The following is a 21269-nucleotide window of genomic DNA, read 5'->3' on the forward strand; positions in this document are numbered from 1 at the left end:
TGCAAGGTTCCTGTAAATTGCCTGCCACCTTATGGAGCAAGTTGAAGTCAACGCTTCCCAACCCAGGTGGTGGTCACAGCTTTCTTCTGGAGATTAGAGTGGGTGTCTGACTCTTAAAGGCTGCATGGTCTACAGGTACAAGGAGCCTCTTGTCTTAGTTGGGTTGTACACCTCCTTATCTTTGGATTACGATAGAAGCTGCCTTCTATCCTCCTACGTTCCTGTTTTCACCCAGTACGTGCATCCCCTGATCCCAGTGACATCAGTCTTATTACCATCAGAAAACCCGAGCCGGTGGGTTTGCTGTTGGTGTTCAACCTCCCAAAACACATTCAAAAAGACAAGTGTTCAGAAAGGAGATGTTGATTTATTCCGTGCAGGGTGGGAAATCTCCACAAAACAAGCATACACAACATCTACACTGGCTTTTATGTATAGTCCAAAGGGTTTTCACTACACTCCTACCTAGATCACATATATTACTATATCACATATATCACTATATATTCACAGGATTACGCAAGTAGAAGGTTACTTAATATATTTGAATCTTCCGTTGAGGCTGCGGGTTGCACCTGAGGAGAGCTGGGGGCGCTATAGCAGCGGAGAGGCTCGGCCGCCGCCATTACCGGCGCCGCAGACTACAGCTCCCGGCAGCCCCCGCGGCCTCCGCTTCGCCCCGCGCTAAGATGGCGGCCGCTGAGCCGCGTGTGGCCGTGACGGCGCCGCCGGGATACACGGGTGAGGGGCGGCGGGAAGAGGGGAATACGGGGCACGGGGGCGGCGGTGGGGTGTTGGGGTGTTTAACCTGTTGGGGTGTTTAACCTGTTGGGGTGTTTAACCTGTTTGTCGCCCGCAGCTCTGGCGGTAAAGTTCGGGGCGCGGCAGCGCTCGCCTCACTACCTCTTGGTGAAGGAGCACCGGGTGCGGGAAGGGCCCGCAGACACACACCCGCCGCAGCGCACCCTCTTCGTCCTCAACGTCCCCCCGTACTGCAGCCCGGTAAGCGGGGTGCGGGGCTGCGAGGGGATCGAATGGGGGCTCCCGGCGCGGGGCTCGGTGCGCTGGGAAGTGAGGGGAATCACTCGTGTTCTCTGCCCTTCGTTGTTCCTCTGCGTGAAGGACGCGCTGTCCCGGCTCTTCGCCCGCTGTGGGGCCGTGCAGTCTGTGGACCTCCGTGACAAACCGGGACCGGGAGAGAAGGCGGAAAAACTCAAGTCCAAGTTCTTCATCAACAGAGAGGCAACGGTAAAGCTCGAGGGGGAAGGGGATGGTGGTGCTTTGGTGATCGGAATGGGAAGAAAATCCCAAGTGGTGGTGGTTGGAGCATGAGTTATGGGAAAACTGCGTGGGGGGGCGAGGGGGTATAGAGACATAAGTTGGAAGAGATCCTTAAAGCCATCCAGTCCAACTCCCCTGCAATGAACAGGGACACCTACAGCTCCATCAGGCTGCTCAGAAAAGAAATGCACATAAAAGAAAATTCAANGAAACGGGGACACCTACAGGTAGATCAGGGTGCTCTGAGCCCCTCCTGCCTGATTTTGGGATGAGGAACCATCACCTCCCTGGGCAAACTGTGCCACTGCCTCACCACCCTGACTGTAAAACACTTTCTTCTAATGCCCAATCTAAATCTCCTCTCTTTAGCTTGAAACCATTTCTCCTTGTCTTATCCCAACTGACCCTGAGACTAGAGTCTTGTCACCTTCTTTCTTATGTCCCCCTTTAGATACTGAAAGGCTGCTATTTGGCCTCACCAATGTGGTAGTAGTATTTAGATTTGTTACTTTTTTTTGTCATCCTACTGGAACTTGTGATTTGACCTCTATATGTGCATCCAAGTCCCACCATATTCTGACCATCCTGGGGGTGTTGTCTTCCTTTAGGGATTTCGAGTTGCATACGTGGTGTTCAGGAAACCAGCTGGTGTCCAGGCAGCCAAGGCCCTATCACAGAAGGGTCCCTTGTTGATATCAACAGAGAGTCACCCTGTGAAAACTGGCATTAGCAGTAAGTAATCACCGGCTGCATTCCTGTTAACTGGAGCAGGGGAAACGTTTCCTCACTGAATCCTTCCTGATGCTACAAGAGGCTACAACTGACTTCTGCTCTCTCTGTCTCAGAGTGGATCGCCAGATATGCAGACTCAGTAGTGGATCGAGAAGAACTGAAGGCTGAGGTGGATGCCTACATGGAAGACTATGACAAAATGATAGCAGAGGTGAGGCCAGGCCTGGGAGGGAACCCAACTAAGCAGTTTGTTTGTGCAGAGGAAAGGCAGGGGAGAGGACCTTTCAGTGCCCAGGTCCTAATGGAAATAGCAGAGGGGAAGCACTGGCTGACAGGGTTTGCTGGTTTGGTTCATCACAGCTGGCCCTTCTATCCAGGACTCCCAGTAGGCATCCACAAATAAAACAGGTCCTGTCTGGCATGCATTGTTGTGACTTGAGTGCCTGGTCCCATGCCTTCCTTCAAATCTTGTACAGAACCAGGTGCTGTAACTTTGTGTCTGAGTGGGACCTTGGAGGAGCCCTGCATTTACTAAGTTGCCCCACCTTCCTGTCTCTCTAGGAAGAAGCCAAAGCAGCCAAGGAGGAGGGTGTACCAGATGAGGAGGGCTGGGTGAAGGTAACACGGAAGGGCCGCAAGCCTGGCCTGCCCCGGACAGAGGCTGCCAACCTGCGGGTGCTGGAGAGGGAGAAGCGGAAAAAGGCCCGCAAAGAGCTGCTCAACTTCTATGCCTGGCAGCATCGCGAGACCAAGAGAGAGCGTGAGTGTCTGAATCACCTTCTACCCTTCTCTGTCTCACACCATAACCCAAAGAACATCTTTTTGCTTTCAGTGGAGCTACATCCAGCTGCAGGTGAACAGCTGGCTGGGAGGTTGGGCTAATGGTCTGGCCAGTTCCTGGGTGACCCTTGCCACCACCTGGCCTAGCAAAGGCTGTTGGAATATTTGGGAGAGTGGGCAAATGGTACCTTTCTAACAGGTTTTGTCAGTCTGCACAGAGGCAGCCTCTGAAAAGGAGAACTACCGTGTTCCTTCCCCAAGAGGGAGCTGTAGCACTGCAAAACAGCCAGAGCCTGAGCTCTGCTCTTAAAGGACCTGTTCTGAGCAATATGTGCTTGCAGCTGTCTGAACATCTTCCAGGGTGCAGAAGTGAAGCTCCACAGGGAGAGGGAGGTCTGCTGCTCTCCTGTGACCTGTTGTCTTTCTTTTTTGCGTGTTTCAGATATTGCCCAGTTAAGGAAGAAGTTTGAGGAGGACAAGCAGAGAATTGCACTGATGCGAGCCCAGCGCAAGTTTAGGCCATACTGAGCTATGCTGAATCTTTCAGTGCCTGTGCTGGAGAGGGCAGGAGAGACTCAGGTGCCATAGGTTTTCAAGGAACTGAGGCAGTTTCATATCCCTGCCATTGGATCTCGTGAGAGCATCGGCTTCAGTTGCACTGCATCCTGCTCTCCTGGCTGTGCTTGCACTGACATCATCCAGTACCATTTCCCAAGGTGCATGGGCCAAGGGGGCTGAGGCATGTCTTCTGATAGTATGTACCTCTGTGCCAGCTGAGGCCCCCCTGAAGTTTGGTAAGAGACAGTATTGGCCCAACAAAACCTCTGCTGGGGCAGGGAATTGCTGAAGAATTGTAAATAAACTGGTGCTGTTCCTCAAAGGCAGGAATGCCCCTTTCTCCATTGCTGTGCTGTGGGGAACAGTGTCTTCTGTATTGAACTGGGGTGGTGATAAAAGCCATGGCTTATGTGTAAGTGGTTCTTTAGGTGTTTATTTGGGGGTGATGAAGAAGGGGTAAGAAAGCCTTGGATAGAAACAACTGGAAAGTTCCCAGACCTGCTGTCACAGGGAGCCATCAGTGGTTTGGTACAGAGCCCTACCTTTTCTCTTAGTGCTTCCCTCCCAGGCAGCTCCACCTCAGCCAGGTGCTGAGATGCCCTTCCAGCTATATTTGGATCTCTGCAGCTAGGTGTAGCCTGGGCTGTGGGAACCACTGCAATTCAGCACTGTCACTAGACGAGGTGAGAGGACAGCCTAGCTTTGGAGGGAGAACCAGACTCTTCAAGGCGCTTCCACAAAACCTGCCACCATCCCACAGGAGGCAGGTAAGGATGGCAACATGGGCATCCAGTTGTGGGGCAGTGCTTTTGCTGCTAATCACATAACTTGCAACTTGATGCTAGCAGCTTGTGACAGCTGCTGTGCTGTGAAAGGAGGCACACCTAGCATGCTACATTTATTTTACTGCCTGCAGCCTTGGTAAGGGAGTGACCATGAGCATAAGGAGGAAAAACTGATGAATTCAACAAAGTTCAGCTAAAGTAGATTCACTGTCCTCTGGAAAATCCACCGTAAGTGCATCTTCCATTGCATGAGGAGTTTACCAGTCTTGCTTGCTACATATATCTTTTTGCATCTATTTAACTAGGAGGCAGATGGATACTTAACATGAAATATGCAAAGATTGCATGCAAAAATCACTGCTTCGTAGGATTGGCACTTGAGCTGCTTGGGTGAGCATCCTGCAAGAAAGGTTCACTCTTCTGTGCAGTCAAAGACAACAGTGTTAACAGTGAAAGATCAATCTTTATTTAGAAGGACAGAAATCACCTCTGCCAACTTTTCCATTACTAATAGTTCTCCCAGCTGCTTCAGCTAGAGGATTAATGACTCATTTCCCAGCAGTTCATTGAAATGGCCTTCTGTACCCAGGTGAGCTCTCATTTATCTGATTATTAAAAAAAGCAGCAGCCCTCACAGTAGAACAGAGAGGTTGAAGCTCTCTGAGCTCAGGCACTCATGGAAATAAGCAGAGAAGCAGAACTCTTTCCTGTTTTTTCAACTGGTTTAGCCCTGGGAGGAGATTTGTCACTTCATGCTGAGAGAGGAGGAAAGAGTGAGCTACCTATCTCTTGCAGAGCTACAGCTAGTGCTGCTGCTGCTCCCTGAGGAGCCCCTGCCTGTGTTCCTGCTTCATTTCAGGATGCAGAAGTTAGGAAGAAGAAAGGTGAGAGCCACTGTGTGTCTAACCTTGCAGATCTACATTCACTCCTTCAGTGAGCTCAGCATTAAGTATTATGAAATTGACATTATATGTGAGGTAGGAATGCTGACAATTTCTCCAGAGCTGGATTTTTAGCTACTCCTTGTCCTGGACTGCTGTTGCAGTGACTGCTTAGAGCCTGGCTCTGGTGTGCTGCGCTGTCAGGAAGTTACTGATGATCCCAGACACCACCTCTGGTTCGTTCAGGTGCACAAAATGACTCCCAGGCACTTCTACCAGCTGGATGTCCTACAGGGAGAAAACAAGCAGAAATAGAGCAGGAAAGTGTTCCTTCAGGCAAGCTGTGCTCACTGTGTGGTACCCACTGGGATGGAAGCCAGAGGAAATGCAAAAATGGTGTCTAAAAGAAAGGTTGGATTTCACATTGCCATAGCTGACTTCAGATAAACCAGCCACTGACAAACCCGTCACGTAAAGATGACAGTCCAACAGGGAGGCAAGACAGGGGTGGGAGGAACTGGGAAGAGCTGTATCTGGAGGGCAGTACTGACTAGGACTCTGGCAGTAAGGGCAAGGCCGGCCTTCCATCCCCCCATGTGAGGACTGGGCTGTCTAGGACAAATCCCCTGCTGTGGATGTGCTCTAAGGCAAGTTATTTCCTAGCTGCTTCCAGGTTGGTGCCCAGTGAAGTGGATGGAGATGCGAAGATGGAAATTGCTCTCACCTCTTTGAGGGTGTGCTCATATGCCTCCCGTAAGGATTTCACAAACTGATTTCTGATCTCTAGTTTGTGTGGTACCAGGAGTCCATCTTGTGCTCTGAAAAGTGAGAGCAAGGCTCAGTAAAGCACGTCGTGTGCCTCTGTCTTTGTGGCTGTTTCCAGGGCAGAAGCAGTGTCCACAGGACAAACTGGGATAGCAGACCCAGCTGCCTGCAGGCAGCACAGCTACGGGTTTGTGCATGGTTGTCAGAGGAGCAAGGCACAGCTTAGCTAAGCAGCTATTATCTATCAAGCTATCTGTTTAATACTTGGAGTACTGCCTAGTAGTATCATAGGAAGATGGGTTAAATATTATCCCCCCAGGACTGGCTCCTTAACTTGTCTCGGTATAGAATTCCCTGCCCTCCACCCTATCTTCTGCTCTTGGCTTTATTCCCTCCAGCCAGCTTCTGCATCTAACCTCTGTCCCTTCCCCTCCTCTGTGCTGCTGCTTGATCACTATCATCACAGTTCCTGCCCTACTTGGAACGGGAGGCACCAGGGCAGTTCCCCTGAAGAAGCCAGTGTCAGACTCCCTGTAGAAGTAAGATTGTGCTACAGGTAACTAGATGAAAGAATGTCTGAGGCTTGAGGGGATGTGTCCTGTATGGCCTAGATGTCCCGTCCTCACCATGATGTTGCATTTTTCTGCTCTGGACAAACAGGAAAAGTCTTAAAGAAAAATGCTCTTGTGACTTGAACAGCCTATAGAAGCCCAAAACTGAATCTCATTTCTCAGCTCCCAACACCTCCTTTCCCCTGGACAGTATGGGCCAATGTCACCAGAACCTCACACACCTTGCCCTGTAAGGAGACAGCCAAAAAAAGCAGGACAAACAGCACCCAGACCAGACAGATGGCTGATGGCTTGTGGGGCTCCAGGTAAGACACCAGCTGCTTCCCCAGCATCTCCTCCCTGCTCTGGGGCTGGGTCAGGCTCCAGAACCAGCCAGAATAGGTGAAGGCAGCAATGGCTTTACCATTTGTACAGCAAGAGGAGGAGAGGGCAGGTGGGTTGCTGCCATTGAAGGAAGAGTCAGGCACAAGGGAAGTTTGCAGGAATGATGACGGAAAGGCTCACGTGTCTGCCAGGATGTTCCCTTTGCTCAAGGCCAGGGGATGAACAGGTGGGGAGGAGCCCTTCTAGCCATCACCCCTTTGCACAGAGTGGCAGTGAAGGCTGGTTTGGCTTGTGCCTCACTCACAAAATGATGAGAACGCGGTCCTTGATACTCTGCAGGAGCTTCACACACTGTTCCACTGTGAGGTACTCTCGACTCTGCTGCAGGTGCAAAAACAGGGAGAGCAACAGATGTCAGGGACAGCAGCTGAGGATAGAGGGTATCCCCAAGCCCCATGCAGGAGAGGCTGAGGCCCCACAGCCGCTGTGCTGAGACAGGCCAGGCTGCCAGGCTGCACATAAGAGTGTCTGGCTCTGCAACTGCTCCTTCTATCCAGATGTGTTTCAGGGCTGCCAACTGCACTGCCTGCTGGGTTGCAGCACATATGGGAATGATCTCACAGCAGAGAAAAAGCTTTAAAAAGTCCTTTTACTAAAAAGGAGATAATACAGTACTCTGGTTTTCATAGCCTGGCAGTAGCACAGGTAGAGGAGGCCCTTCTTACACAATAGTGGCACGATGCTATCAACATATCAGATGTAAAGACTTCGTTCCACTCCCTCCCCCCTTCCTGTAAGGGTGACCTGACAAAGAAGCTGACCTAAAACATCCATCCATCTGCTGCCTTAAGAGTTACAACAGCAGGAAAATGTGGCCAGGAGGCCCCGGGGCTCAGGAACTGCTCAAAAATTCAGTAACATTTTCCAGTGACTCCAAGCTGAGTCAGTTAATGATCAAGTGCAGGCTCTTTTAAAAGCAGCATTTAAAAGCGGTGTGGGAATTAGGGAAGCAGTAAGTAAACGGTTGGGTGGAGGCAGGGTCTGGGCTCAGTGAGTGGGCCTCCGCTACCTCTGTTTTCTGTAAGCTCAGGGCTCAGAAGCAGCAGGGGGCAAGTCAGAACAGCAATACTCACCGTACGGGCTCTCATGTCTCTGTTATACACCAGCCCTGCAAGGAAAACAAGAGAAGGTTTTCATGTCTCATAGAAACAGGAGTTGCTCTGTCTCCTCTGCCCCTCACTCTGCGGTCTGCCCAAGACTTTTTGAGGTAAGAGGAGTAGGATTAACTCAAATATCTTTTTTTTGTTATTATTTTTCTTCCTTTACCCATTCTAGGACTTGAGCTCCAATGTCAGTTGCTGGGAAATGAAAGCTTTGCCTCCAGACTTAATTGATCCCATTCATGCTATGTAAACTCACAGCTAGGGCACTCTGGACCGTGGAAGACAATGGCTGTTGGCACTGCTCCCTTCCCACACCCGGTGCTGGGTCAGACCTGAGATGAGCCCCTTCTCCAAGCAGCCCCTTACCAGTGGGTGTCTCAGTCGCTCCTCGCTGCAGCAGGATTGCCCCACCCTCTGCTGTCAGATGTCTGTTTGCTTCTAAAAGCCTGAGGGAGACATGGCAGAGACATTGTGCTGCTGAAAAAAAAGGAGGAAGCGAAGCGAAAATGGCATGACAAGGTGACAGCAAGCTCTCAAGCTGTTTCAGAGAAGAGCAGGAAGCTGACTATAGAAGCAAAAAGTCTTGCAATGAGATACCAGAAGAGAACTTGAATGAGCAGAACCGTTACCGTTCCCCGTTATGGTTCATGCAGCCGTAACTGCCCAAGGTGAGGACAGGCAGCAAATGAAGAGACAGGTGGGAACCCACCTCTGCAACGCTGCTTCAGGGCTACGGGCTTTGGGAGCTTGCTGCTTTGCTTCTAGACTCAGTAATCTATCAATAGCCAGCCGCTTTGACTTCAGCCATGCCTCAGTGTCCTAAAACAAAGAGATGTACAGTGCACGAATAACCTTCCTTTTCTGAGTCACTTTATGTATTGTTAGAGGGTAGAGGAGGGTGTTTTACCCATCAGCATCTCTCAGAGCTAGTACCAGTTACGGATATATTAAAAATGCCCACTTCTCAAGGAAAGAGAACAGCAACACATAAGAGGCAGGATAGGAGCAGAGAACTAAGCACTGTTGTGCAGAAGTTATTAACTTTTCACTCTCGTAATCTCTTTTACCTTCTCCCTTTTAAACTGAAGACAGCCCTCTAAAAGAACAAGGTAAATCTGGGATTTTTATCCTCTCCGACCCCACGCTTCCATCCCATTTCTGTCTACCAAACCCCCAGCACCTGGTAGTGATAATGGCAGTCTGGGAACATAGCTTTATGTCCTGCCAAGAGCAGAAAAAATCTGCCAGCCTCGCACTTGGGTCACCCAACAAGCTGTTGGCAAGAAAACACCCTTGGCAGGCAGTTAGCTGCTTGGATAGAGGTTCCAGTTCCTTTTGCACATGGGCATGGCATAGACAAGTGAATTTCAGTGCTACAGGACTGCAGGATGCTCCTCAAGGGCCACCCTAAGCAGGGTATCACATCATGCAACAAGGAGCAGATCTGTGCTTGCCAAAGAAGTTTTGAGAATTGTGTGACCTGCCAGGAACTGGGCACATCAGTTTTTCCTTTGAGCAAATGAGGGGAAGACAAAAACATTCATTTTGATTTTAAAAAAGGGAGGGGAAGGACACATGAAGTCTAACCTCTGGAGCCAGTAGAAAGCCAAGATTTTCCAGCAAGATCAGCTTGTCCACCATCTCAGGATAAATGAAAGCAAACTGAAGAAAGATGATACATCATGAGATAAAGAGAAAAGCTGCGCATTGAGTGCTGTTTTCATCCTGCTGTACTGGAGAGGGGGTTAGAAAAGGGCCTCTCCTTCCCCAGGATCCAAGACCCGCGCAATCTGTCTCTTTACTCTCCCATTTGTCATTCTAGCTGCAAAAGTCACAAACCCCATGAAGAAAGTATGTTCTACTCACCATTCCTGCCACAGACCCACCTGTAAAGGGAAGGAGGGTGCTCAGTTAAGCACGAGACACCCCTTGGTAACAGGAGCACCCGTTCCCCAAAGCAGGAGCTGTCTTAGAAACATAAATGCATGTTCGTACCAAGGAACAATGCCCAAGCTACACAGTAAAGCTCTCTCAGCAGAGAGGATGCAAGTAGAGAACAGGACTGGTAAGCTGAACTCTGTGTCCTGTCCCATCTCCCCCTCAGGCAGCAAAGGAAGAGTTATCAGTTAAAACACTACAGTGTGCAGGTACTGTGAGCTGTGTCCAGAGAAGCCCTGGGCAAGAAAGGCAAGGCCATAAAGCCTGGGGAGAGCAGGAAGGCCTGCTGTGAATATTCCTGCCTTAGACCATTGCTCTTTGTTCATCACAGTTCCCTCCTGGGGGCTCAGGAAATGCCCACAGGGCCAGTCAGAGCCGTTTGTACTACAGCATTGTGGAAACAAGCATTTTAAGCAAGGATGTGAATTTCTGAATCACTCAAGCAAGAACCTGGTACTTGACACAATATAATGAATATTCCAGCCCAGCTTCTAGCAGCATGCTTTGTAAATTAATTATCTACTCATATTTCCGTGAATCTCACAGCTTACAAGGAAAAGAGCCACTTACCCATACTGTGACCCATCAGGGTGAACCGTCTCCACTGCAATGCTAAGTGGCAACAGACAAAAACAGACAGTGATGCATTAGAAACCAGAGCTGCGGCATCTTGCTGCTTCCCCACCAACACAGGCCCCTTCTCCCAAAAGGGCTTCTGCAAAGCTTGATTTTCTTCCCAATCCAGAAATAAGGTGGCTATGTAGGCCTGTTTTAAAGAAAATGAACAGCCACCACCTCATTTCCTTCAAAGTTATCTCACACAGCTCTCAACTATACTCTGCGCTGCAAACAAGCTACGGCAAATTCCCATTTACTGCCAGACATGAGACTGGCAACTAGCAAAGGAGCCTCACTGTGCAGCACCCACTGGAAGGGGGGACACCTTGACAGAGCACCCTGCTACAAGGTATGCAGCATGAGCTGCAAGGACACAGCCAGCTCTGCCGCCCTGTTTCATTATCCCAAATGAAAGCTCTCTGCACCAGGAATTACATCAGGCTCTTCAGTCCATTTTTAGGGAGCTCTGGGAGACTTATAGGAAAATACTGCTTCATCAATGCTGTCGTCTGAAAGGCATGTTTTACATTCTGGAACATTGAAGAGCTCCCATAGGCTCCCCCACAAAGATGTAGTCAGACCAGGAGTTATTAGAGACCAATGCACCTTGGCTTTGAGATTTCTTTGCACGGTCCTAAAGCAAGCACCAAGCTGTGAATGTGGGGAACCAAAAGACTCTCCAGTTAACATCTGACTCTGGCTGGAGGTTGCTGCCTGCTTAGGAAAGGTCAGTCTGGGAGAGCTATTTAGTTGCATTCACCACTCAGCCACTACGCTGCTTCTTGGTACAGAAGCATTTCCTTCCCAGGGTTTACTGTTTCTTCTCAAAAGACAAACAAACAAATCAAAAACCCACAGAGGAGGAGTCGGTTTAACAAAGCACCAGCTAAGGTCAGCCTGGAGAGAAGCACAGGGTGCTGCCTCCCAGCAGTTGATGCTGCTGACTTGTTCCAAAGAGCAGGAGTGACACAGCACCCCTTGCAAAGTCGTCATCTCAAAGCCCCTTTCAACTACTCACCTGCTACCACCCGGCGCACATCGCTCACATAATCCAGGAAATGGTAAAGGGAGCCTGCAGGTCGGTGGGATGACAAGCCATGGCCAGAGAAATCCATCGCCACGTACCGGCAATCTGAAAAGCAGAGAGCATCAGACACGCAGCCCTGCCACATGATAAGAGACGCACCAGGGAGCCACACTCACCTCTGGGGAGCAGTGGAATGAGCCTGTCAAAGGTGTTGGCGTTGTCCAGCCAGCCATGCAAGCACAGCACAGGGTGTCCCTCTGGGGGTCCCCAGGCCTTGGCTGCCACATGGCCCCAGGGCACGGGGAACTTCACCTCCAAGAACATGCCCAAAATAAAGCACTCTCAAGCGATGTCCCCTGAGAGCCACGTGCTCAGAACAGGTCCCAGGGAGCTCGTTAACAGCCTAGAGCTCTGAAAAGAGTAATACAGCTCTTTAGTAACTCGCTAGCTTTCTGTAGTCTTAATTAGCAGCTTGCTGATTTACAGCTCCCCATTCAACATCCCTAGCCACTATGCCTGCTTGCCTGTTTGGGGACTTCTCCTCCCTGCACGTACTAGTGTTGCTCCTAGGAAAAGAGGGAGTCTTCTTCCTGGGAATAAGGATGCTGCCTTCTGTACTAGATTACCACCGCCTTCTTCTCCTTTAAACTGATATTTCTCTTCTTCCAGAGCCTGACATCTCCTACAGAGTATGTCACACAGCAGGTTCCCTGCTGCCAACCCCCACATGCCCCTCTGGGCCACATGAGATGAGCCCACAACCCACCAGGCACCTGCTGGCACACGCTCATCTCACTGCTGCCAATCTGCCCATTAATTGCTGAGCTTGATCAACATGTAGAATGGTTGGATTGGAAGGGACCATTAACCCTGGGCTCTCAAGTAAACGCCCTCCAGCACAGACCAGCCTTCGGGGCTCTTTCAGGGCTGTCCTGAACACCCCTCCATTGCCCCTAACCCTTCTAGCTCCCAGAGACCCACGGGTACCTTAATCCTCCCACACACACCCATCCCCGCTGTGCTCCCTTCTCAGTCCCTTAAGCTGCCCACCCTACTGCAATGACTACAACGACTCCCTCTGTCACATCCAAGAGCAAACTGAAGGACACTAACTGAAGGACCTCCCCAGCTGCACCTGAGCCCTGCCCCTCGCATCCTCCCTCCCTCCCACCGTTCAGGAGCCCCATTAAGCTCATCGCGGTGCCACGTCCCCCAGCCCACGGGCTGGTCTCGGAACGGCGCAACGACCCCCTCCTACCGCTCCGTCCGCTCGCACGGCGCAGCCAGGCCGCAGGACGGAGCCCGTAGGCGGCGGGGCGGGCACGGCGGCAGCACCTCCCCGCGGCCCGGCCGCTCCTTCCGTGCGCCTGCCCGGGGCGGCCGCAGCGCTGCCTGGAGGGGCGGCCGCGGCCATTTTTGTGCCCTGCTGGGGAGCGCAGTTGGTAAGTCAGGTCTCTCTAAACTCATTCGCTGCCATCAGGTTCACAGCCTGTAACGGGAGTGAGGAAGGGTCTGAAGCCGTAATCCATCTGAGTTGGTCCTTGCCGTATCCTTCGCTACCTCCTGAAGTGATGCTGCTGGTGGTGGAAGCTGCTTGTATGGCAGTGTTACAGCATGAGGTGTTGTACATGTGACCCAAGAGCATCACAGGGGCATCACACAAGCTCTGTGCTTCACAGCAGTGTCGGATTTATCCCTTTTTGATGGAGGAAGTATTGTGAGCTCTGACATTTGCTGTAACTGCATTGCTCTGGGGATGAGAGCCTCTTACCCACACTGCTGACTCCACTGCAGGGCTGAGCTGTGGGCAGGTGAACAGCAGGCAGCACTGCAAGTAACTCCTCATCTGTGAAACTGAGCCCTCTCTGCCACAGATGATGAGGGGCCTGGAGCACCTCCCATATGAGGAAGGGCTGAGAACCCTGGGTCTGTTCTGTTGGGGAAGGGAAGACTGAGAGGGGATTGTGTCAGTGTTATAAATACCCAAAGTGCAGGAGCCAAATGGATGTGCCAGGCTCATTTCAGTTGTGTGCAGTGATAGAACGAGGGGCAGTGAGCACAAATGGGAACACAGAATGCTCCATACAAACACAAGGAAGACTTTACAGACTTCTGCATAACGTCACATGGTATAGAAGAACTTTTTGCCAATCTCCTGTCTCTGCCCTTTACTCTGCTGCTGCACCATAGAGGCCAGGCCCAGCCTGGTCCCAGGCACACTCTCATCACTCAGTTTTAATGTTCTTCAGTGGCATGGCTTGGGTATGTGGATATCTACATGACATACCTTTACACCACATTCTCTGCCTCGGATACAGTAACTTTCCACAGCACAGTGGCCCAGATGGATTTGCCTCTGCCCTGCCAGTTGTTCTTCTATTGTTGTAACCACCCCCATCAGGCTTTTGCCACCATCAGTGAGTCAGTGAAGCACTGGTTAGGCTTGTTCAGCAATATCTAAAACCAGCTGGATGGCCTTCGCTTCAACAGATTGGCTCAATTCACCCTCTGCTTAAGCAGTTTCTGCAACTTGTCGTGTAGGGCTCCATACAGCAACGTTCCACCAATGATGTTTTTCCAACTCAGTCCCCTTCATATGCTGTCGGTATCTGTTTTCCTGTTGGAGTGTAGCAAGGCTTCAAATTCTCTGTATTCCTGACTCCAGAATCCCATGGGTTGATATCTAGTCTCCTCTGGGGCTTTCTGTCACAGTCTCCAAGTAGGACCATTCTCCCTGGCTTCAGTGCAGAGCATGTTTTTCACGTCTTGTCCTGCTTGGACTGACCCAAGGGCTACCTCATGAACTATCTCCTGCTTATACTGTTCAGAGGTTTTTTGTTCAGGGCCCCATGTGAAACTGTTGTTCTTCCAGATCACGTGATAGAGAGGGTTTATAACCAGACTGTAGTTTGGAATATGCCTTAAAAATAAACAAACAAACAAACAAACAAACAAATAAAGCCTTAAGAAAGTTTGTATCCTTTTTTGCTCTCTGATGGGCACATAGAAGTTATTTTGTTAATCACATCCATAGGGATCTGCTAACATTCATCCTGCCATTTTATTCCCAAGAATAGTAACTCCTGTACAGAATCCTTGACCTTGCTTTGCCTTATGGCAGGACTGGCTCACAGAAGCACTTGGATTGTTTTCTTCCCTTTCTCAAAAACTTCTGTGTTGCCCCACATGATGATGTCATCAATGTATTGCAGGTGTTCAGGAGCTTCCCCCTATTCCAGTGCAGTCTGGATCAGCCCATGACAAATGCTGGGGCTTTCTGCATCCCTTGGAGAGTTGATTCCAGTTGTACTGGACGCTCCTCCAAGTGAAAGCGAACTGTGGCCTGCACTCTGCTGCCAGAGGGACTGAGAAAAATGCATTGGCAATATCAGTTGTGGCATACCACTTGGCTGCCTTTGATTCCAGTTTGTGTTGAAGCATGTCCAGAACAGCAGTGCTCAGCGATGGTGTGACTTCATCCAGGCCACAATAGTCCACTGTCAGCCCCCACTCTTCATTGCACTTTCACACTGGCCATATGGAACTGCTAAAGGGGGAGTCTTGCTGATTGCTTGTCCCTCCATCTCCAAGGCAGTTATACCCAAAGCCCATCTGTACCCTTGTGGGTCCTTGAAGTACCCTTTCCTGCAGCAATCTATACCAAGGATGCACAGAGCCTCTGGGGCAGTTTCTTGCAACTCTCATACCTGTGCCTCTAGGGTTGAGGTGGATTTTCCATCCCACTTCCTCATATCCTCTCCATGGTCACACAGGTAAAACCACAGGATGGTACATAGTGTGTACCCAACACATTCCCTCCCATGAGCAGGAGAACACTTACTTCTAATGAGATGCTGATCCACACAAATGGGGAGTAGGACATAATGTCTCTGGCTTACTGGAACTCCCAGGACAGTCTCTCCACAGCTGAGACACAGGCACATAGGGAAGAAATGTTATTTATATTGTTGAAGTAGGCTGGCCACTTTGTCCACTTTTGGATTTTTAATTATCTTTCCAGACCATTGCTGCCAGTGTGCTGGCACATGATAATGGTGTACTTCATACAGTTTTCTACCACATAATTCATGGGCACTTGATATCATCTAGACCTTGGAATAACTTCTCATTGTCCAGGTTAATGTTATAAGTCACCTCAGCACAGCTGATTCCCTCAGGTACTGCACACCTTTCTCCATGGTGGTCCACTTGCCTGGGAAACATACCAGATCTTCCTTGAAGGGATATTTTCCTTCACAGCTGACATGTGTCACCTCCATAGGGTGATGGCTCGTGTCTCTTTTCAAACTGCTTTGTCAGTGCTCCTTTCCATAGGCAGGGATACCAGCTGTCTGGCTTCACTACCCATTAAGTCCAGTCTACTGGCCCCATTATCCCAGCACTGGAGCAAGCAGGTGACTGCTGAAGTCTTTTCACATATCTTGCAGCTCACTCCAAGTTAGGGCTTTAAGGGTTATGAGTTCTGACTCTTCCTCCTCCTGTGCTCCCGATGGCGCTGCTTCATCTTCTCCTTCCATCCTCATTTTAGTAGGAGTTTTTGTCCTTAACAGACAAGCCTCAGGCCAGATTCATGGGGGATATTCATAAATAGTTGCTCAACCTTAAATAAAACCTGAAACACATTCAGTAGGCACAGCAATAGTAACATGCTGGTTTGAACATCCCTGCTTATCTATCTCCCCCCATAGCCTGGCTCCCCAAGGAGACAAAGTAAAGAGTGAAATTATAAATGGTTTCCAACATATGGTTCCCAAAGTATGAAGATGACCTCAACATCAAACACAAATAAAGGATTAGTTTCCCAAACAGTGTTACACTGCACACAGTGTGAGAGAACACAGTGCTATCTACAGTTTCTTTGCTACAACTGTCAGCAATGGATGGCTGATTACAAAGGGAGAAAAGCAGTTTGGTAGAACAGATTTGTAAAATATATTCATTCGCTGCTGCTGCTGTTAGAGAGAGCAGGGTTTTACTGCAAGTTGCTAAAATTTGATGGTGAGAAGCCATGCAAAAGCACTGTAACTCTTAGGCAGTGGCTGCCAGGCTTTCTATTCTGTGTCCATCTCCTCCTTAGGAAGGGGACCTTGTTTCCAGACCAGGAGTGATGTGGACTCTTGGGTTTGTGGGACAGCTGGCCAAAGGCAGGAAAATCTGAGCTGGTCCCATGGAGCTGGTTCACAGCCTACGTATCTGGACAGAGCTTGTCAGGTAGGTGCAGTTAACAGATTCACTTATCTGGCAGCTCTGACCTCTGCTTAATACCAGTTTTCAGGCACAAGCCTTCTTTGGGATAACCCCGAGATTGTGCTGTAAATGCTTACTTCGCTGTTATGTACATACTATCCACAGGTCTTAGAGCCTTTTCCCCATCATCCCACAGCCAGAAGCCATCCGGCATCAAGCAGTCAGAAGAATCTGGCCATTTTACTTTGAGTCACAGAATCAACCTCTGGGCCTTAGGCGGGAAGGATGCCTCTAGTGAATTCTGACTCCTGTGTCTTGCATCCCAAGTTACTTCTTGTAGGAAATCCATCATGAGAAACCCCATGGGAAAGAGAAAATTCCTCGCAGAAACTACCAGCGGTAGGTAATGTGAAGATGCTTTCCCTGAACAAAGATGGCTGCTCCAGAGGGGATCTTCTTTCAGAGCTGGAGCTTAAAGTGGAGGTTTTACAACACTGGACCCAATCTCAGCAGCAGCAGCACTGTGCTATAAGCCAAAGGAAGACTGCGGAGATCTTCTCCAGTTCCCTCATGTCCTCTCTTCTCAAACCCACGTAATACTGCATAGCCACTCTGAAAGAGCAGCCCAGCATCCTGCAAGACTGTGTAATTCCCAGCTGACCCTGCTTGGCAAACCACTCCCTGTGGGCTATGAGGGCCATATTGAGGATGCGTGGCTACATTTGGATGGCTCACAGAATTTGTTTTGCTGCCATGTATTTCAAAGAAGTGCCACAGCCTACTGAAGTGGAACTGCTGCCAGCATGGGACCAAGTTAGACTCCACCTGGTCAGGTGCTGAGGTGTTGGCTGAGCTGCTGGTAGGAAAGGCTGCTTTTGCTGAAAGAACTGGGAGTTAACTGGAGATCTCCCATGCACTTAGCAAAGGATAATTTAACCTCTGTGTCCTTGCAAGGAGGAAACTTGCAAGTGCGAACACTGAGACATGCAGAGCTGTTACGCTCTGCTGACTTGGAACTGCATTGATCAGTTTGTACTAGCTGCAGATCTGGTGAGGAAACTTTAAGTACAGCAGATTGATTGCTACCAAGGGACAAATTCCCCATAGCTAGTTGGATTCAAGCTCTAAAGTAGTGGCATATTGATCTCTTTGTGGTGATTTATTAGTAGTAGCCCTGTACCCCAAACTCTCCAGCACAGTTATATGAGTCAAAAAGTATACTATTGCTAGCTTAACTCATTATTTGTCAGAGTACTGCACAACCTCTACATAAAGCCCCACACTGCCAGGGCAGCCCACAGTGGGGCTGGAGGAAGCAGAGAGGCACTTAATGATCACAAGGCAGCCACCATATCTTCAGTCCATGGACTCCAAATGGGCCCTCTGCCCTTTGTCATGCACTGTTTGGTGTCCCCCTGGCTGAGGAATGCTGCCCTCTGCACAAGGCTGCAGGGGTAAGGATCCCATCCCCTAATCTGACTTGTTCAGGAGGGAGAACAGGATGTTGGAAGAGCAGAGCTCTCACTGAAAGACTGAACCACAGATCTGTGCATTGTGAATGCTTTGCCGTGGACATGCCCCTGCTGTGAACCCCATCCATAAACTGTGCTTGTCTTGGAGACAGTTCCAGAGAGTTATAAGGGTTTTATTCAGCTGCCCAAATGGGAAGAGCTGAGAAAGCCTATGACCATCCTGCCACCCAAGATGTTCTGCCACCTCTGGGCTCTGCTTGACTTTTACTACATATTTTTCCTTTAATTTTCCCTAATTTTCTATTTCATTTTGCTGAAGTGAATACGTTTCTGATGCCTGAAGCAGCTGCTGATGTATTAAGCTCAAGAAAAGCTGAGATGTTTTAGGTTGATTTTTCTCCCCTGTCTCCGTCAGAGCTCTCCAGACCTGAAGAAGGCAGGAAAGACAAATACGTGCTGGCTCTTTACCCACCACAGTCTGGTGATAGTATGAAGGGAAATCTTTGGCAGTTGAAGTTAATAGCCAAGATATGCGTGGTTGAAAAAGTAGCAAGCATCTGCTCCAGGGATTAACCTGCAGCAGAATTTGGATAGTGGGGACGCTGGAGTGTTAAATCATCCCCACGTGAATCATTGCTGTTCAGCTGGCAGCAGCCTCAGGCACACACCGTGCATCAGCTGCAAGTGGCACACATTTGTATTACTTTATTTGCAACTAATGAAATAGCTAGGAACATTTATTGCATATAAATTATATATGAGCACCCATCGTACAAATAAACTCTCTCCAGTCTCAGCTTTCCACTTCCTCTTTAATCAGAAAGTCTTTTATATTTGGGGTTCAGATGCAAAAGTCTCTGCTGATTCCCATCCCTTGGGCCTGTTCTGGGTAACTTGTGAGGAGAGCTGCCCTCCAGTTCTCTGCAAAACCTGTATATGCCATCAGATTAAGCAGCTATTTAGATGTGTTTAATGGAGGGGGAAGGGCAGGAGGTTCTATCCTGCTCTCATCCAGTCTTAACCTTCCTTCACTTTGAAAATCTTTCAGATTCCCCATAAGCTGAGGCAAAATAACAGCAAAAAACCAAAGTAACCTGACACTTGTAATTACAGGCCTACCAGCTCCTTACTGACCTCAGACAAAATAAGGAAATGGTGCATACAAAGAATCATTAAAAGCAAGACAAGAGTTGTAGCTAATGCCAAGTCTCATGTTTATGGAACAGAATCCATCAAACTGAGCTGATGACTGCTGGAGCTGTAGGTTTGGGGTGGGGCATTTGGCTGATAAATACAAAAGCTGATGATGTAGTAGGGCTCCAGCAAGGGATGCGAACTTAAAATGATAGCAAATGTACAGCATTTGTTGTAATTGGATCAAAAATTGGCTAGCTAACATGCCCAGGTGTTACAGCAGGTACAAGCATGTCAGGTGTGTTTTTGAAACAGCCCAATGCTAAGCTTCCCAGCATGGGCCCCACTCATGGACCAGCAGCTCGGTCCATGGGAGAAGGGACTTAGGCAAAGGCTGGGCTCTTGGCATACAACCAGTTGAACCTGGAGCTCACTGTACTGCATTTGCAAAGGCTCATTTGATCCTCAGGTGTGTGAATGGGGAATGGAGAGCAGGTGAAATGTGATTATATTGCATCTGCTAATCCCACGGTTGTGACTTATGGGAGTGTAACCATTTGACATGTACAGCTAAAGGAGGAAGTTAAGACATTGGTGAGGCTTCCTGCAGGTTGGAAGATAGCTGGGGGAGGACTGGTATGATCAAAGCCTAAATATACCTATGTGAGGATTGAATTTTTGCTTCTCTAATAGCTACCCCTGCCAACAATTGCACAGGAATAAGGCCTAGACAGAAGGTACACATTTTATAAGGGTGAAAGTAGTTAAATATTTGAACTTGTGATGCTGTCAGCTTCCCCATCACTGGCAATTCTTTAATCAAGATGGGATGTTTAATGTGCCCTCCCTTTCCTCTCCCTCATCTGCAGAACAGCAGAGGGTGTTGCAGCCCACACTGTACACCCCGGTCTCTTTCTCCCACTGGCCGTAGGTCCCCAGCCTCCAGCCCAGCTGCCAGCAGGTGTGGGAGACCAGCAGCCCTCGAGCTGCCTTTAGGCCTCCCTGCAGCCTCTCCGGGTCACGGCGTGTCGGGCAGCGTGTACCTTTGCTTTCCTGGAAAGCAGCTTCTCGACGATACTGAGAAGAGCCTTGTTCTTAGAGGGGGAGGGGGGGCCGGCCACGGCTTCACGCAAAGGGGCCACTACTTGTGCTAATTTTTCTTATAAGGGCTGAAATAATGCAGCTTGAGCTCTCTCTAAACCACAGAAAGATGTTTTTGTTTGGTTTTGTTTCTTTTTTTCTTTTTCTTTCTTTCTTTTTTTTTTTTCTCTGGGGGGAAGAGGAAAGAAAGCTGGGAGACTTTTTTGTGTTGATTTTGTCCTCCCAGCTTTCTCTTTCTGTGCTGGTTTTTGTTTGTTTGTTTGCTTTTCTTCTTAATGCTTTGCTGTTTGCGTCTCCCAGAAGGAGGCCTTTAGAAAGGACCACCTAGAAAGGTGAAGAGAGAAGGGTATTTGCACTAGAAGGCTGTACATTTTGTGCTCTGCCTGCGGGTTAGACACACGGCATATCAGGTCATGGCAACCATTGCCTACAAAAGCCCCAATCATCCTTCGCCCTTCTCTCTATATATCTTGTGCACTGTGCTGTCACTTATGCTGTGGGGTCCTTGCCTGCCACATCCTTGCTTCTCTCCATTGCCATTCTTCCAGCTGGCAGGAACTCCACATGCTGGCTCTGGGCCACTCTGATCAATCACCACCAGGGCAGGCTGTGTGCAGGCTGTGTGTGGTTCACCTCCCACCCATGTCCCACCTGCAAACCCAGTTTGCACACCCTGGAGCTTTCGGTCTGCCTGGAGGCCCAGCAAAGCACTGTGCCTCTAAATCAGTGCCCCACAATCCAGAGACCATGCTCCAGTCTCATCTGAGCTTCCACACACAGGTTTGCTGGTAGAAGGGCAAAGCAGCACTAACACTTAGAGTCATAGAACCACTGAGGTTAGGAAAGACCTCTAAGATCATCTAGTCTAACTGCTCATCCAAGCACCAATATTGCCTGCTAACCCATGTCCCTAAGTACTTCCTTCATCCA

General features: G+C 49.4%; 2 protein-coding genes and 2 long non-coding RNA genes across 4 annotated transcripts; 3 read left to right on the forward strand and 1 right to left on the reverse strand.

Annotated features, from left to right (window-relative positions):
- Positions 1–605: 605 nt before the first annotated feature.
- RRP7A (ribosomal RNA processing 7 homolog A) lies at positions 606–3764 on the forward strand. Its single transcript, XM_015861692.2, has 7 exons — positions 606–741; positions 860–1002; positions 1123–1248; positions 1890–2013; positions 2127–2224; positions 2575–2773; positions 3236–3764. Exons 1-7 carry the CDS (start codon positions 690–692, stop codon positions 3319–3321), a joined length of 828 nt encoding a protein of 275 aa, XP_015717178.1. The 5' UTR covers positions 606–689; the 3' UTR covers positions 3322–3764.
- Positions 3765–4579: 815 nt separating this feature from the next.
- SERHL2 (serine hydrolase like 2) lies at positions 4580–12767 on the reverse strand. Its single transcript, XM_015861678.1, has 12 exons — positions 12683–12767; positions 11601–11835; positions 11416–11529; positions 10350–10391; positions 9708–9727; positions 9429–9503; positions 8551–8660; positions 8208–8287; positions 7812–7846; positions 6983–7059; positions 5742–5835; positions 4580–5305 (listed from the first exon to the last, which is right to left on the reverse strand). The coding sequence occupies exons 2-12, from the start codon at positions 11746–11748 to the stop codon at positions 5189–5191; spliced, it is 912 nt and encodes a 303-aa protein (XP_015717164.1). The 5' UTR covers positions 11749–11835; positions 12683–12767; the 3' UTR covers positions 4580–5188.
- On the forward strand, positions 5842–8692 carry LOC116653387. The gene is made up of 2 exons (XR_004307081.1): positions 5842–6659; positions 8014–8692. It is a non-coding gene; the product is annotated as an uncharacterized LOC116653387 (long non-coding RNA).
- A 38-nt stretch (positions 12768–12805) lies between the features above and the next one.
- Positions 12806–18908, forward strand: LOC116653386. Its single transcript, XR_004307080.1, has 3 exons — positions 12806–12866; positions 16523–16656; positions 16798–18908. It is a non-coding gene; the product is annotated as an uncharacterized LOC116653386 (long non-coding RNA).
- The last annotated feature ends 2361 nt before the right edge of the window (positions 18909–21269 follow it).

Source organism: Coturnix japonica, chromosome 1, assembly GCF_001577835.2.
Source record: "Coturnix japonica isolate 7356 chromosome 1, Coturnix japonica 2.1, whole genome shotgun sequence".
Classification (NCBI taxonomy): domain Eukaryota; kingdom Metazoa; phylum Chordata; class Aves; order Galliformes; family Phasianidae; genus Coturnix; species Coturnix japonica.

Coding starts and splice junctions, on each gene's coding strand:
- RRP7A (XM_015861692.2), top strand. CDS start 690: ATGGCGGCCGCTGAGCCGCGTGTGGCCGTGACGGCGCCGCCGGGATAC. Junction 1,003..1,122: donor TCCCCCCGTACTGCAGCCCG/GTAAGCGGGGTG, acceptor CTCTGCGTGAAG/GACGCGCTGTCCCGGCTCTT. Junction 2,014..2,126: donor TGTGAAAACTGGCATTAGCA/GTAAGTAATCAC, acceptor TCTCTGTCTCAG/AGTGGATCGCCAGATATGCA.
- SERHL2 (XM_015861678.1), bottom strand. CDS start 11,748: ATGTTCTTGGAGGTGAAGTTCCCCGTGCCCTGGGGCCATGTGGCAGCC. Junction 9,728..10,349: donor CCTGATGGGTCACAGTATGG/GTAAGTGGCTCT, acceptor TTCCCTTTACAG/GTGGGTCTGTGGCAGGAATG. Junction 7,060..7,811: donor GAGACATGAGAGCCCGTACG/GTGAGTATTGCT, acceptor TTGCACCTGCAG/CAGAGTCGAGAGTACCTCAC.